This window comes from Sus scrofa, chromosome 2, assembly GCF_054392235.1.
Source record: "Sus scrofa isolate SSC_HxYL_T2T_F1_AM1 chromosome 2, Sscrofa_HxYL_maternal_Yorkshire_Landrace_v2.0, whole genome shotgun sequence".
NCBI classification, from domain to species: Eukaryota; Metazoa; Chordata; class Mammalia; order Artiodactyla; family Suidae; genus Sus; species Sus scrofa.
Window position 1 is genome coordinate 70,848,836 of NC_139384.1, and position 17,012 is coordinate 70,865,847.

At 47.6% G+C, this 17,012-nt stretch overlaps 1 protein-coding gene across 2 annotated transcripts; it reads right to left on the reverse strand.

The window, feature by feature from the left end:
• Positions 1-270: 270 nt before the first annotated feature.
• CYP4F52 (cytochrome P450 family 4 subfamily F member 52) lies at positions 271-15,119 on the reverse strand. 2 transcript variants are annotated; one of them, XM_003123433.4, is made up of 13 exons: positions 15,031-15,119; positions 14,495-14,693; positions 12,515-12,659; positions 9,456-9,509; positions 9,236-9,363; positions 7,031-7,152; positions 5,995-6,265; positions 5,357-5,423; positions 5,073-5,202; positions 1,368-1,501; positions 1,207-1,271; positions 938-1,020; positions 271-535 (listed from the first exon to the last, which is right to left on the reverse strand). In XM_003123433.4, exons 2-13 carry the CDS (start codon positions 14,690-14,692, stop codon positions 358-360), a joined length of 1,575 nt encoding a protein of 524 aa, XP_003123481.1. In that variant the 5' UTR covers position 14,693; positions 15,031-15,119; the 3' UTR covers positions 271-357. The 2 variants fall into 2 exon arrangements, with proteins under 2 accessions (XP_003123481.1, XP_003123482.1); XM_003123434.5 differs by lacking the exon at positions 12,515-12,659 and adding an exon at positions 10,572-10,716 and having other exon boundaries at positions 15,031-15,110.
• Between the last annotated feature and the right edge of the window lie 1,893 nt (positions 15,120-17,012).

Here is a 17,012-nt window from a genome sequence, read left to right on the forward strand (position 1 = left end):
TTCTCCCAGATGCCAATATACATGGAAAAGCACCCCCAACCTCTTAAGTCCATTCCTAACCCTGGTCTTCTCCTGCTCTAAGAGCTCCTGCGTCTCCCTATTGCCATGCCTGGACGCTGGGAGAACCTGACCATCAGTATAAAGTCCTGTGGTCAGCTAAAGAGGCAGGGTCTTGACCCCAGACCATCAGTCCCGCCTTCACTCAGCCACGCCCACCCCTGGATCCTCACAAACCCCAAGTGCCCCCTGCTGGTTGTAGGCGAGACGGGCTAAAAGTGACAACACAGTTTTATTGCTGGGAATCTGCGCAAGTATGGGGATGGTATTGGACTGAGTCCCAGGCCTGGAGGAAATGCCTCACTGAGGGCTTGCGCTCAGCGGCTCCACCCGCAGCCAAAGTCCGCCCTCCGCGCGCAGAATCAGCTCTGGCTTCCTGCGCGGCTCTTCCTCCACCGGCAGAACACGGAAGCGCAGTAGTGTGAGAGCCAGGACCACTTTCATCTCTGTCATAGCGAATGTCTGCCCAATGCAGTTCCTGCAGGAGGGAGTTGGGGTAGGACTGAGCCCAGGACTCTCTCCCCGGCCCCACCGCACTGTCTGGCCTACAACTCTCATAGCCACCCACAGAGATCCTGCCTGGGTCCCCCAGGTGGCCTTGCATATCCCCAGAGCCTCGACCAGACTCCAGTCCCAAACTCTGACCAGCAGACAGATAAACATGTTCTCAAGTTACTGCGGACCACTCCTTGGGCCCATCCTCATTCCCCAGACCCTCACTCATAACCTCTGGAAGAGAAGAGGGAGGGCAGCCAGACCTCTCACCTTCTCTTCAATTTTCTCCCTTCTCTGCCCCCACAGTCATGCTCAGAATCCCAGTCCCTAACATCTGAACCCTACTACCCTATCCCCACTTCCATTACCCCATCCCCACCTTTACCTGGGCCCCGCTGAAAAAGGGATGAAAGCCAGAGGTGACCTCTCCTTGATGTTTTCTGGGTCGAAGCGGAATGGATCATAGACCTGGGGATAAGGCCAAGACAGTGTTAAAGGATGGGATCTGCCAAGACAACCTGTCTTGGCAAGGCAGAGGTGTATATAGTGGGGGAAGGTGAAGTGCGGTTTGTCAAGTCAGAACCCCATACCCTCCCCTGGGTTCTCCAAAGGGAGTAGACAAGGATAAGGGATGGAGGGGTGGGGAAGCAGCACCTCAGGATCTTGCCACACCAATGGGTTGTGGTGGGTCCCAAAAATACTGATGAGGCAGATAACACCTGTGGGAGAGGAGGGGCCAGTCAGGACTAGTTCCTCCTTGCCTGTTCAGCCCCTCTTCCTGATCAGGAACCTCCTCCCCGGCTCATATTGGGCACCTTTGGGGATGATCCGGCCATCTGGGAGCACAATGTCCTGGGTACAGCGATGGGAGATGACAGTGACGGGAGGATGCAACCGCAGACTCTCCTTGATGCACATGGTCAGGAAGGGCAACTGTGCCAGGTCATCCCTGAGGAAACCCCATAACAATTATCCAGGGAGTAAAAACACATACACACACACCCAACCCTCCTCTTACCCATAAGACCCTCTCTCCCTGTAATGAAAACATAGATCAAATATCTCCAAACTCCTTAAGTCATGCACATCAACACAGCTTTTTCTTTATCCATCAAATCTCAATAAAATGGTTCTTAAAAAGATGTAAAGAAAAGCAACGACACAAGCACCAGACAAAATTTAACCAGGTATTTTTAAACACTTTTCTGAGCAGAACACTACACCCAAAAGCCAACCATAAAAAGTTTACAAATTTGTATAAAAATAAAATATTCTTTATGGCAGGATAGCAACATCTAAAGGCAAAGGGTTAAAAAAAATAGAGTCAATGTTTACTCTTATTTATTAGGGCACTAGAGATAACTAGCTAATGCAATTAGACAGAGGGAAAAGGAGAGTAATGTCATTTGAATTGTGGGGGTAAATGTGTCATTTTTGGCAGATACTGATTTTATACTTGTTTTGAAAACAAGAGAATTCACTGGGAAAGTTTTAAAAACATTGAAAATAAGATCCAGTAAGGGAGCTAATTTTTTTAAAAGTCCCCTTATTTTTGGGTGGTGATTTAAATTCTTAATAGCTGATAGCAGTTAACTAGTTCAAGATTGGAAAACTAAAAAATATTATCTCTATGGCCCAACATCACTCATTTCCCTTCCTCACAGCTTGCCTAGTGATTATTTTTTATGTATCTTTCCAGAGGTTATTTTTGCATTAAAAAATATATATAGCATACTATATACTAGATACAGCGCTGTATCTTTTTTATGTAACAGTGTATTAGGTGTGTATTAGTTGTATGTCTCCTGGGACTTGTGTCAAGAATAGGGGCTTCCCCTGGAGCTATAAAGTAATTCCCATGACTTCCTCTAGAGGCTCTGAGACTCCTTTATTTTTTATTTTAAATTTTTGATTCATGAGGATGTTATTTTCTTAAAAGACATGAGTAGTTTGATTTAACTTTTTCCATGATCCTGGGTTGGAAAAATTAATATTGTAAAAATGGCCATACTGCCCAAAGAAATCTACAGAGTCAATGCAATCCCTATAAAATGACCCATGACGTTTTTCACAGAACTACCACAAACAGTCCCAAAATTCACATGGAACCACAAAAAACCCAGAATTGCCAAAGCAATCCTGAGAAACAAAAACCAAGCAGGAAGCATAACTCTTCCAGACCTCAAGCAATATTACAAAGCCACAGTCATCAAGACAGGGTGGTACTAGTACCAAAACAGACATACAGATCAATGGAACAGAATAGAGAACCCAGAAATACACCGAGACACCTATGGTCAATTAACAAAGGAGGCAAGAACATAAAGTGGGAAAAAGAAAGTCTATTCAGCAAGCATTGCTGGGAAACCTGGACAGCTGCATGCAAAGCAAGAAACTAGAACACACCCTCCCACAACGCATGAAAATAAACTCAAAATGGCTGAAAGACTTCAATATAAGACAAGACACCATCAAACTCCTGGAAGAGAATGTAAGCAAAATATTCTCCAACATCACCAACCTTATGAATATTTTCTCAGGTCAGTCTCCCAAGGCAACAGAAATAAGAGCAAAAATAAATCAATGGGACCTAATCAAACTGACAAGGTTTTGCACAGCAAAGGAAACCAAAAAGACTACTTACAGAATGGGAGAAAATAGCTTCAAGTGATGCAACTGACAAGACCTTGATCTCTAGAATATACAAGCAACTTATACAGCTCAACAGCAAAAAAGCCAACAACCCAATGGAAACACGGGCGAAAGACCTGAATAGACATTTCTCCAAGGAAGATATGCAGATGGCCAACAAGCACATGAAAAAATGCTCAATATCCCTGACGATTAGAGAAATGCAAATCAAAACTACCACAAGATACCACCTCACACCAGTCAGAATGGCCATCATTAACAAGTCCACAAATACCAAGTGCTGGAGGGGTTGTGGAGAAAAGGGAACCCTCCTGCACTGTTGGTGGGAATGTAAGCTGGTACAACCACTAGGAAGATCAGTATGGAGATACATTAGAAATCTATACATAGAACTACATATGACCCAGCAATCCCACTCAAAGGCCTACATCAGTACAAAACTTTCCTTAAAAAATACACATGTACCCACATGTTCATTGCAGCTCTATTCACAATAGCTAAGACATGGAAACAACCCAAACGTCCATTAGTAGATGATTGGAATAGAAAGAAGTGGTATATATACACAATGGAATACTACTTAGCCATAAAAAGAATGAAATAATGCCATTTGCAGCAACATGGATGGAAGTAGAGACTCTCATCCTGAGTGAAGTAAGTCAGAAAGAGAAAGACAAATACTATATGATATCACTTATATCTGGAATCTAATATACAGCACAAATGAACATTTCCACAGAAAAGAAAATCATGGACTTAGATTTGTGGTTGCCTAGGACAAGGTGGACGGAGTGGAATGGATTTGGAACTTGGGTTAATTGATGCAAACTATTGCTTTTGGAGTGGATTAGCAATGAGATCCTGCCCTGTAGCACTGAGAACTGTCTGGTCACTTATGAAGGAGCGTGATAATATGAGAAAAAAAGAATGAATACATCTAAGTGTAACTGGGTCATCATGTTGTACAGTAGAAAAAAAATTGTATTGGGAAATAACAATAAAAAAAATTTTTTAAATTAGATATCCATTTCACACTCTTGGATAGCATATGCTAATATTATCAATTAAATGTTTTCCACAAGTCAATCATATATTAAAGTCAATCTCCTCCTGTCCTTTGTCCTTTCTGTCTCCCACCTTTTTCCTCCTATTTGTGCCCAATTGCCTTCTCACCCTAACCTCAAATACACCCAAATATCTATTTTGACTTTACCACTCTTTACCACTCTTTCTCTAAACCCCAGGCCTGCCCATGTCCAGGTGGTGTCCTGACATGGGACTATTTATCCACCAGACTGAAAACTCCTAGAAGGCAAAGGCTGGGTCATTTGTGAGTCTCCGGGACACAGAAAGAGACTGGAAAGAATTGGAATAGCACAGAATTTGGGAGAGGGAGACAGTGTAGCAGTTGTTGAATGGGAACCGGATATAGATGCAGGTATTCCTGGAATGGAGCTGAATGACTTTAATCCCTAGGTGTTTGCTGTGAATCTTGGACTAAATAATATGAGGAATTAGGGGGAAGGAAATGAGAAAACATTCAGGGAATGGAGATGTTTGAAATCATGTTATTTGGGAGAGAAAGCAAGGGAGTGGAGGAGAAGTTCACTTATTGAAAATGTGCTAAGTGGCACCACATGCCATCACTCTTTGTCACTAATTCTCTCAGAAGTACAGGTGTTTCTATCCCAAAAGACTACAAACTCCCCAGCCATCCATGCTGGGTACCAGATCTTCCCTCTAGGCTCTTCTCCTATTACCATTAGCAATAATGACAGAGTCAACAAAAAGATTTTCTCTGTTTCCCAGCTGAGAAGCAGAGCCAATGAGAGGGGCTTAGCAAAATGTCATTGAGGACCTGCACTCACCATTCAATCTCTTTAGGCTCACGGTCCCTCAGGAGCTCATGCACCTCCTGCCGGCAGCGCTCCTGGTATTCTGGGTGCTTTGCCAGGTTGTACAGGACCCAGGAGAGGCCACTGGCTGTGGTGTCATGGCCTGAGAAGTAGCAAGACAGGCTTGGGTCTCTGGGCTACTTCGGCACCAGAGGGTGGACAGCATCCTCCCAGTAAGGCCCATGGGTAGGAACGGAAGGGATGGACTGGTCCAGGGTCTACTTGTACCCTCTATAGTGCCACACTGGAACCCTCACCCTCAAACATGAAGGTGTCAGCTTCAGCTCGGATATCTTCATCTGACAATCCCTTCCCATCTTCATCCTGGAGAGGAAGTAAGATCCCCAGAATCACACCAATTCTGAGGAGCCCTGGGCCTAAATTGAGACAACCTGGAAGCTCCATCATCCATCCAGGAATCCAAGCCCATCCTGAACCCCTAGACCTCCCTTGCTCACCATCACCAGAGGCCCTACCACTAAGGCATCCTCCGTGACCTCTTTGCCTCCTATGTGGTACCTGGTGAAAAGGATTCATGGCCCATAAATATTCACATGTTTCTACATGATGAGGGATTTTTGAGAAAAAAAAATTACTGGCAACCTGGGTTACAGAATGATTGAATGGCAACAGGCCTTAGAAGCTAGAGATTGAGCATTGATCCAATTTCCTCACATACTAAGAGGAAGTAAAATCTCAGATCCTTCTCAATTTCAGACTTAGCAGTCCCCTGCAGCCTGCATTCCACTCATCCATCTCTAGAACTTATCCCAGACCCATCTTTCTCTTCCCCAGACACCTTCCATGCCTCCTAATCCCTCTGCATCAAGTCCAAGTTCTTTGATCAGGTCATAGTCCATTCTACCTCCTGATCTCAGATCCCAAAGAAGCCCACCTTGGTCAGCAGGAGCACATCAATGATGTCCAAAGTTTTAGCCTTAGCCTTGGCCTTGAGGAAGTCATCAATGCCCTCTGTGGGAAGGGTGTTGCGCCGCTCCTGGATGACGGCATCTGTGAAGTCGTGAACTAGGCGGCAGGCCTTATGGAAGCGCCACCCATCAGGGGTGAGGTAGTACAGGAAGTCCAGGTGCAGGAAGATCTGCTGGTGCCGTTTTGCCACAAGAGCACTGAGCTCCAAGATGGCAGCAATATATTCACTAGGCTTCCTGCAGGATGAGAGTATGAAAGGGAGCAACAACCTAAAACACCTGAAGCCCCAAAGCCAAGAGCATTCCCATGAGGAAACTGAGTCTCCAAGAACACATGGCCCACAGATACACAGTGGGGATGTGACTTTCCAGACACTTCTCTCCTTACATCCCATCTCTGTGAGCTGCCTCCCTGCTCCACGTGCTCAGAGCACAACTTAAATATCACACTTCTCTCCTTCTCTCTTACCACTATCTCCCTTCTCCTTCCTAGAACTATCCTCACTGCTCAGACTTATCCTCTCCCAGCTGGTCCATGAGTCTAGCCCCCTTCCTTAGTCTCCTTACATACAATGTCAAGTTTATCCAGTGTCTTCATGACAGTTAGACTTCTCTCAAGTTAGATATCCAACCTCAACTTTGACCAAGACTCTCATCTGTTCAAACACCTTCCGTGGCTCCCTGGAAAGCTTAGAATAAAGTTCATATCCTCTTTGTATGGCTTCAGAATATTCCTACAATATACAACCCTGCTCACTCCTCCAACATTATTTCCAAGTTTGCACCCACTTTACTCATCTAGCCTCCTGGCTTTTATCAAACATACCTACCCATCTGAAAGGATTTCTTCTTCTCTTTCCTCTTCCTGTCCTTCAATGTCCAGCTCTGACACACCTCTTGCAGGAAGACTCTTCTGATTGCCCTGCCCAGTCCTCCCCTCCCACATCTACTCCCTTGGGTCTATGGCTCATATTCTCAGGCAGGCCGTGGGTCAAGACTCACTCTTGGCAATTGCTGTCAAAGCTGAAGACACATTTCTGCAGACTGTCCAGGGTCATGAGGCTGATGTGTTCAAACATGTCCAAACGGTTGTGGCCCTCTGTGACCAGACGCTGCCACTTGGCCTGAACAGAGAAGAAGGAAGGGCTGGGGCTGCGGCTGGGGCTGGGTACTGCCTCCCCTAGGCCCCTCCCAAAACCCAAACACCCAGATGCACCCCTGGGCCCAGGCACCCCTGTCAAGGGAGGACCAGGCTTGGGTGGCAGTGAAATCTGTTACTCTTAGGACATGAATCTCCCATGGCTGGGAGTGAGGAGATCTGTATTTAAATCCTGGTTCTGCCTCCTACATTCTCAGTCAACGTATTACATAAAGCAAATACATGACAAATGTTAGCTTTCAGTATCTTCATCGTTATGAATTAATTAGGAAAATATCCCTTATGTTGAGAGAAATAATCTCCCACGGGCCCTGAGTACCCCTGCACTTTCCTGCATGTTATTCCAAAATAAAAAATCCTTCCAGGCCCTAATGTTCTTTACCTGAGACTTTTCTCAGGGTTGTGTTTGCAGCAAACTACCTTGAGGAGTTAAGTTATGGCTCCCATGGACAAATATCAGGCTTGCTTCTAATGGTTATAAAAGTCTAGAATCCCTAAACAGAGTACCCCTCCCCATTGTAGTGCAGCATACTATATGAACAGGCATCTACTGAAGCCCACCTATGTCATACTCATGGTATTTGGTGATTTGAAGGAAGAATGCAAACCAACAAGAAGCACATGCTGTTTTCTATGTCAAGAGAAATGATGTGAATTGTCCTTCAGACTCAGGAGTCCCATGTTTCCTGGCAGAATCTACAAAAGAGTAACTGGCTCCCCCATCAGCTTGTGAGCCTCTTTGCAAAATCCTTACCTCCCACTACTCAGTTTCTTAAGTATATATCCAAACCCTATGCAATATGATTTTTTTCAGCAACTTCTATTACAAAGTGGAGCCTATTTCATCAACCTCTTGATTCTGAGCTGGACTTGGACTTGCTTTGGCCAATAGGCTTGTGAAAATGATGAGGTGATCATCCAAAACCTAGACCCCAAGGGGCATTTTAGTTTCCTCAGTCTGTTGGAACCTTGCCTTCCATGTGAACAAGCTTGATATGCCTTCTGGAGGGAGAGAATCTCATGAAAGAAAGTCCAGTTGCCACAGCTGAGACCATCCTAGATCAGGTACAGCCAGCCAAGCTCCGTATCTGTTAGAGGACTGACCTAAGCAGGGCTAAGCCTCCTGTCTCTGTGGTCAGGCTACCCAAGAGGGCTCTCCTCTTGCTCTCCATGCCTCCCCTGCTGGACCAGTCCCTGTTTTACCTACACCCAATTCACATCCTATTCACATGACTGACCTTTCATCTTAATCTTAGAGCCTAGTCAGTAAATGCCTATGTTCTTGCCTCCACCTGAGATGGTGATTGTTCCAATCTTCAGATCAGAATATCTCTACCATGATAGCTTATCAAATGAGAGGTGAGGGGCAAGCTTCTCTATTGGTTTCCTTGTAACCAATGAGGTATGCTAAACCCAATGCCCACTAAAACTTATAACCTCTCTCTCTTGCTCTACCTCCCCTACTAGTAAAGACTGCAGCCACATCCTGCTCACCATCTACTGCATGATCTTGCTTCAGACATGAAAGATCCCCTTATCCATGAAACTACTGATGTCTCTGTTGCTGAATCCAGGCTCTTTCTTTAGTCTTGGGACTTGCTGGCCAGGAGAATGCAATCAAACACTATCTGACCCACAGCTGATTGCAGATATGCCATTCAAATCCAGTAGAACCAGCCAATACACTCACAGACTTGTAAACACCAAACACTTATTATTTTGAAGTGATTTGTTACTCAGGAATAACTACTACACAGTGTTCATCATCATCATCACCAACTGTTTCACAAGATTTCAAGGCTTCTGTGAGGAAAAGTAGAAACTAATACTTTCTGAGCACCTACTGTGGGCCAGAGACATAACCCCATTACATCATCTTGTCTGTCCTACAAAGCAGGGATCACATTATCCTCATTATACAGCCCAGAAAACTGAGGCTCAGAAAGGAAGAGCAATGGCCTCAAGACACCCAGATTTCCAGACAACATGCCTCTAAGTCCTCCTTATCCCCAAGACTCCAGGTGGGACTCTGGGTTCAAGAAACTCACATGCATGACATTCACGCTGTCATTGAAAATCTTCATGTAGGGCTTCAGGATGTTGAAGTGGAAGGCAGGTGTCAGCATGCGACGGTGGCTGCTCCACTTGTCACCAGCACTCAGCAGGAGCCCATCCCCTGCAGAGACAGCCATCAGGAGTGGGAAAGAGCAGTATCTTCCCCTGGACCCCCAAGGTTGTCCTCAATCCCCTTAACTCCCAGTTACTCACCCAGCCAGGGCTTCAGAAAGTCGTAGAAGACCACATCCTTGGGTGCGACGGCAGCTGACGTGAATGAGGACAATCAGGGGCCAAGGAGATGAAGAGGGGAGGAATTTTTGTGGGAGGTGGAGGCTTCCAGCCGGAATCTGCATTTCCTCCTCCAAGCCCAGTATGGCAGGCATGGGGTCAAGAGCACAGGAAGCTGGGAGGAGGGGTGCTATGGGGGAGATCAGACCAAGATGCAGCATAGAACAGAGCAAAGGCAGAGCCTACGGACACAACTCTATGGGCTTAGACACACCCAACATGACACAGCAGACCACAATATGCCTTGAAATGGCTCCTACACAGTCCAACATGTTCCAAACCCCCAAGAATAGTCCAGCATTGTACAAAATGCCTTTACAAAGACCTAGGACACCACGTCTGCCCCAGCATTCTGATATCTCCTGAGACATCAGACCCAATACATGAGTTGACTTGTCCTGATAAGGTCCCAACATGCATGACACAACTTCACATGACACAGCACACTCTGGAATGGACCTGAAGACAATCTGATGTGACTTGAGTGTGCCCCAGGTGGACCTCAGACAGGACTTCAATACACAGACATGAATCAGGTGTGACCCAGACACACCCTAAGGTCTGTATCAGACAAGACTCATATAAGGCCCCAGGCATTTCTCAGAGTCACCCTGAGTGCCAGACCTCAGACAAAGCCCAAACATGGCCTAGACAAGACCAGCATAAAAAGAAGACAATTTCTAATGGCATCTCAGACAAAAAACAGACAGACCATGACATGACTCAAATGTCTCTGGTCACAGGTAAGCCCCAGAGACCATCTCCATTTGAAGCCAGGTGTAAATGTAATCAAGGGTCACCAGGTATAACATGTACCCGCTATAACCAGAATCCAGGTAGAAATGTAAATATGACCAGACATGGCCACACAATAGACATCACACAGACATGACTAGAGGTAAGGCAGGTGAGAGTCAACATGAGAGAGAAGCAGGAACATCTCTGCCACAGCCCCCTCTGCCTGCACCCTGGTCACCTGCCCAGCTAGAGGTAGCACAGAGACCATGGAAGCAGGCAACCTGGGCCATGGGTGCCTACCTGGAGCAAAGAGCACAGGCTTGATGCAGGTGGGGTGGAAGATGCGGATGACTGCGTGCCAGGGTCCCACCCACCAGCAGCACACATCCCCATAGGTGCTGGCCAGGTCCTGTGTATACAGGAGACCCTCCTCTGAGCTCTCAATCTAGAGAGGAACAAAAAAGACCCACTTGACACTATTCTAGGCTGCCAGAGGGAAGGACTGGAGTGACAGTGATCCAGACCTGACCCATGAATTACCCACAACAGCTGCTTTCTGTCTTCAGCCTCCTCCTGGGCCACCTTCCCTCACCCTTCATACACAACAATTTGGGTCCCTTGGTTACAAGGATAGAAAAGAGTCTCTCCCTGTTTGAACCCCAAACACCATGTTCTCCTGACTTTTCTTCCATCCCCATATTCCAGATAAGGAAACTAAAGCTCTGGATGATGAAGTTACTTGTCCACAGTCTCCCACACAGCAAGCCTGAGATGTGAGCCCAGGTCTGTATGAATCCAGGGCCTGAGTTCTTAACAATCAAACTACTCTGAGCCCCCAAACAACAACTCTGATGACCCTATGCTTGCCAAGACGGTGCACTCAGATTCTCAGAGACTCGGGAATCAGTCCTATGACCTAGGTAAGGCAAATGAAAAGGAATCCAGCACCCTGTGAATGAGCTCACTTTTCCATGGGGGTTGATCTTCTAGGATTCATCTTTACCAGGATGATATCGAAGCCATTACAGATGAACAAAGAACTAAAAGACGAAGACTGATTTTTGATGACATTGTTTGATACCTGGATCCAGCTGTGCCTGAAGACAAAATTCCTTGGACCGGACAATCAATCAATCCCCTTTCTTTCTTAGACCACACAGGGCTGCATTTCCACCACTAATAGCTGAAAGAGACTTCAGCAGACAGAGAGCGCCAGAAACCTTCCCAGAGGCATCCAGCATTTTGGCGTTGGAGCCAAGATCTCTGACAGATGCTGCCCATTCCTCTGATTTCCTGGTCTGTCTGTGAATGGGTGGGCAAGAGAAGGGAATTTGTGTGGTGTGGAATATCCTTAGGGAGATTACTGGAGCCTGGAGGACAAGGGCACTGAACTAGAAGTGGTTGAGCTGCAGGATAATGTAAAAGAAGCTGACCCACCAGAGAGGATGTCATGGAAATACTAGCCAAGATCCTCCACCAGACACAAGCCTTCATCATTCTGGGCCTTGAGGGTGTGTGAGACAGAGGGAAGGCCTAATAGGGGGCCTGGAATGCTATTAATGCCCACTATATAACAATATCTCTGCTTTAAGGAGCTCCCTTTGTGGCTCAGTGGTAATGAACCTGACTAGTATCCGTGAGAATACACATTTGATCCCTGGCCTCATTCAGTCAGATAAGGATCCAGTGTTGCCATGAGCTGTGGTGTAGATTGCAGGAATGGCTCAGATCCTGAGTTGCTGTGGCTGTAGTGTAGGCTGGCTCCTACAGCTCCAATTCAACATCTACACTGTGAACTTCCATATTCCACGGGTGCAGCTCTGAAAAAAAAAGACCCAAAAAAACCTTCTGCTCATCATTTCAGACCCAATTCCAGCAACTCCTCCTACAGACAGCCTTCCATCATGCCATAGCAGAGAAACTTGCTTCTGCTCTGGGTTTCCATAGCCCACAACTTCTGGCCAATTTCTGAACACACCAGGGAAGGGATCTCTCTCTCCACATTTGTCTCCTCAAAAATGGGACTGTCCTTCACTCATGGCTCCAGGTTGGGGTGCAGACAGCAGCAGGAGCAGGGAAGAGGTAATGAGACAGGTCTTGGTAGAAGTAAAGAGGAAGACGGCTGAGAGAGAAGAGGGGAGGAGGGGCCAGGGTCCTGTGGGGGCCACAGAGAAGTAGCAGGGAGAAGCTGGAAGCCCTTAAATATGCCACCACACCCACTACCACAAGCTCTGCATGGGTACCTGAGGCATTGGCCATAGTCCGGATCAAGTCAGGATGGCACAAAACAATGATGGGAGTGATGGGGCCCATCCAGATCATAAATCCATTGGGGTATGTGTTCATCATCTGAGTGAGTTTTGTCATGCCCTCCTCCGTGGGGGGGACCTGCAAGCAAGGAAAGAGCCATCACTCCCCAGAAGGAGACACTGCAGTGAACGGTGTGTCGGATTCTGCAAAGATGGAGGAAATATCTCCTTCCTCCTGCTCTTCTCTCTAGGAGAGGGTGGGTTTGGGGCCTCCACAATCCCAAGGGTGCATCCTGGGATATAGGGAGAAGACACGATTTCTGCCCACAAGAAGGCTGACCTTGACTGGACAAGACAAATTTTTCTCATCCTAGGAGTGGGTCCAGCCCCAGGGGAAACACAGAAGGAAAACTCAAGGGGGAAGTTTTTGGATAGGATGGCGGACTCAGGACTTATCCCTTGGATTTGGTCCCACGTCCTTTCATGTTCTGAGTCCATGTGGCCTCTAGTTCCTTGCATGCTCAAGGGTCTGCAGACCTGAGACCTTCCAGTCCCCAAGGGACATCCAGAACAATACCCATCAATCAGTACAGCAAGTCTGACCCATGACCACCCTCTGCTGGCCAGGGTCTATGCAAATGCATCCTCTCTATCTACCTCTCTGCAACCTATGGAAGTGCTGCTTAATTGTGCATTTACAGATGAAGAAACTGGGGCCATGTCCCCCAAAATTTGAAAAAGGGCAGTCATATCCTGATGAAGTATTCTCTCCATCAGGATTCTCCAAGCCTGACAAATACTTCCAGGTACTCTAGGCAGGTGATCATAAGTCAAATTCACCTTTATGACTTGCTCTCATCTCCCCAAGGACCCTGAAGTGTGGATTCAAAGCAGTTGAGAATGGTCCAGAGAAGGAAAGTGGGTCAGTCAAGGTCACACAGCATGAGGGGCTGGAGGAAGGAAAAGTGATGAAACCAGCCCTCACACCCATGACCCATGACCTCCATCTTTTCCTGCTACCTACAAGACTCACTGGGGCCATTTCAAGACCCAGAATCTCAGGAAATCTTCATAGTGAGCTTCAGAATGCCCCTGTTCTGAACTTTTCCATAATAAATAGTAAACCCTCCCCCAAGTTGTTGTTCCCCTCCCAGACAGGAAAGGAAAGCTATGCTCCTCTCTCAGAAGTGCTTGGAGATGGGAGGAGCTGGATACCCATCCCTTTGACCTTGCCTGAGGGAGGTGATGGCAAGTTAATCACGGGTCATGAAATATGTATTTTGCGTGCTTAATGTATGCCAGCCCTGGACTGGGCACTGTACTATCTGCTCCCCAGAATGGGAGAGATGGTTAATAAGCCTCTGGATAATTACTGTTTAATTAATCATGAGCAGGGCCAAGTAAAATGTCAAGCCGGTGGGGGGGGGGGTGGGAGGTCTAAGAAGGCTTCTGAAAGGGGAAGTGAGTGGCCAGCTTTATCCAGATTAAGGAATGGGCCCATCGGACATCTTGGGGTGGGGAGGGAGGGGAGTAAGAGAAGAGCAAGAGGTCTCAGGAAGGGAGGAGGTTGGTAGCTGTACCTGTAGACAGGTAGCTAAATCCTGTGGAGAAGCTGTAACACAGAATGAGGTGACACAAGGAAATGGGCATTTTCAGGGCAGATCCTGGACAGCACCCCCATGAGGAGAACTCAAGGCCATCATAGACACCAGGGGACCAAACTCTGTGCAGCCTGGCCTCAGATATGTGCTAATGTGTGGAATAAGCAGGAAATGGACCACAAAGCAGTCTAGGGGTGAAAGGAAAGGATATGAGAAAGGCCTGGGATGGCAGATCAGAGGAATGAATGAGGAAAGAGGAGGCTCCTTGGCCTCCCTCATTCTCTGCTGTTCCAGACTCCAGCCCACCCCCTGAGCTCCACTCCTGAAGTCCAGTCACCCTGATTCCACAGACCCACCTGCTCCCCACACTCACCTGGCCCATGTGACCCAAGAGCCAGTTCGGTTTTGGAGGCTGCGGGAAACCTCGGAGGCGGCGAACATTGTCAAGGGAGGTGCAGGTCCAGACCAGGACTCGGGCCAGGAGCCAGGAAGCCCCAACCAGGAGCAGGAGTAGCCATGGTGAGGCTTCCACTGGCCCCAGTCCCAGCCAGGATAGGCTCAGCTGCAGCATCCTACAGGGCAGACAGGGTGGAAAGTTAGCCCCTGATACTGAGCAAAGGGACAGTGATGGTGAGCTCTGAGGCAGAAATAAGTAGAGGGAGAGGAACAAGAAGAAGAGGGGGAGGGAATGGTGAGTGCTAAGGAAGAAAGGGCTCAGAGATAGGCAGACAGGGGCTCAGAGAGGAGAGAGACCCAAGAATACCCAGAGGTAGAAGAAGAGAGAGAGTTAGGGAGAGGGCAAGAGAGAAGAGAATGAAGAAATGCCAGCACAGAATCAGTGGACATTTGCCGTGGGCCCCTCTCAACCTTGGAGCAGAACCCTCAGCCCTGCCGACACCAGTACTGCACCTTCTGTCTGGAGCACTTAATCCCCCGAAACTTCTGTCCTCTTCCTAGGGAGTCTTCTTTCCTGTCCTTATCTCTGAACTGGCAGAGGTGGGGCTTGAGTGGCTCAGCCAATCCCTGCACACCTAGCTACCTCCTCCCCAACTGGCATCTGCCCAAGACTTAGAAACCGAGGCCCCTAGCTCCAGAGATGAAACAGCTGAGTCACATGGTACAGGTGCTGGCTCCTCAGATTTAGCACCTCCCGTGAGCAGTGAGAAGCTTTTTGGGCTGAAGGCAAAGGTGACTCTGGAACCCAAAGTTTATAGCCACCCCTGCCCTTCCAAGGCCAGGATGCAGCAGGTAAAATATGAATGTTCAGGTGCCAACTGTGTCCCAAAACATCTCCATGCCTCTCTCCATGTGTGGGCCAGAAGGGCAGCATGCACCATTTCTTGGCACAGAATCAGGAAGCCCAGAAGCAAGCAACCTCTGGCCTCCAGGGCACACACCCTGGCAGGAGTTCAAGTCCTGCCTCCAAGCAACCCAGACCTTGGGTTGAGATAAGACTGCTGGGAGCAGGAACAGAGAAACCAGCTTGGCTGGGGATTACCACAGCAGATTCAGGGGTTAAGGGCGCAGTCAGAAGAGGGCACCTGAAGCCATGAGTGGTAAGGTTGGGAGAGGCCAAGAGAGCACAGGCTCCAACAGGGGAGGGCAGAGCTGGGAGATCCTGAGTGGAGTACTGCCCCATCTTCCCTATGACTATGGGCTGTGCTGACCCTCTCTGGGATCAGCCTTCCCATCTGGGAAATGGGATCTTGGATGAGACCCTGACACAGGGACAGAGGAGGATTCCACAGGAAGATGGGGCACATCAAGAGAGTGAAAGAAAGGGGCTGGCAAAAATATGTGTGCTACTGTGTGCCAGTACACTGAACAAAGTAAACCTACGCTGTGCAGAAAACCATGAGTAATTAGTGTCTAGTGTGTGCTGGGTATCTCAAAAGCAACCGTACTATGCTGCTATACAGAAATGTACCTACTATGCTCCAGGTGTGCTACATAAAGTGCATCTAGGAGTTCCTGTTGTGGTGGAATGGGAGGAAGACACTTGCCAAGAGCAGGAACTGAGTGGAACACAAGCTGCACAAAAAGGCAAGTGTGTTTTTTTCTTCAACTCTTCTACTAGCATATGGATTTCCTGAGGTGGTCTCTGTGAGGATGCCAGTTCGATCCCTGGCCTCTCTTAGTGAGTTAAGGATCCAGCATTGCTGTTAGTTGTGCTGTAGTTTGCAGATTCAATTTGGGTCTTATATTGGTGTGGCTGGTATAAGCATGCAGAAGATCTGATTCAAACCCTGACCTGGGAACTTCCATATGCCATAAGCATGGCAGTAAAAAGAAAGGGAAAAAAAAAACCCTTTGGCTAGCATGTGAGATCATGAAACTAATCCTTTGGAAGGCCAGCCAGAGCAGTAAATTCTGGCCCCATATGGAATCTATAAGCAGATGTGGAATTTTCAGTAACCATGACCAATACTCAATTCCCCACAGGTCTCTGCTGCAATCAGAAGGGCAGGATCTGGACCTGCAATTAAAAGGGCCTGGCTCCTCTGATTCCTGGGTCAGGTGGTAGAAAAAGAATGGGAGCCAGCACTGGAGGCAAGAAGCCTCAGGTGGGGACCTTTTGTTCATCTTTGGGGATGTTCAGGAGCATCCCCAATGGTTTTTCAGCAAACAAGGACTATCTCAGCTGCCAAATCACCCAAGCCTGGCTTATGGGAGGTCTCCAGCCAGTGTTGGAAGGAGAGGAGCCATTTACCACCCTGCTCCTTTTCCTGGGTCCTTTCCACTCCCATCCAGAGCGAGGCAACAGGCAAGCCTGTGTAAGACCCATGGTAGTGGTCACTGTGAGTCACCAGCCTTGGGCACTTCCCATCACCTCTCTGAACTCAGTCTTTACATCATTAAAATGGGCCAATAAAATCTCACAGAGGGTTGCA

Bases quoted from the DNA above. Each gene is read 5' to 3' on its own strand.
- CYP4F52 (XM_003123433.4), bottom strand. From the start codon at position 14,692: ATGCTGCAGCTGAGCCTATCCTGGCTGGGACTGGGGCCAGTGGAAGCC. The intron at 1,502-5,072 runs GTGAGTGCAGGT...GGGTTTCCTCAG, and splicing joins GAGCCTAAAGAGATTGAATG to GGATGACCTGGCACAGTTGC. The intron at 1,272-1,367 runs GTGCCCAATATG...CCTCTCCCACAG, and splicing joins TGGCCGGATCATCCCCAAAG to GTGTTATCTGCCTCATCAGT.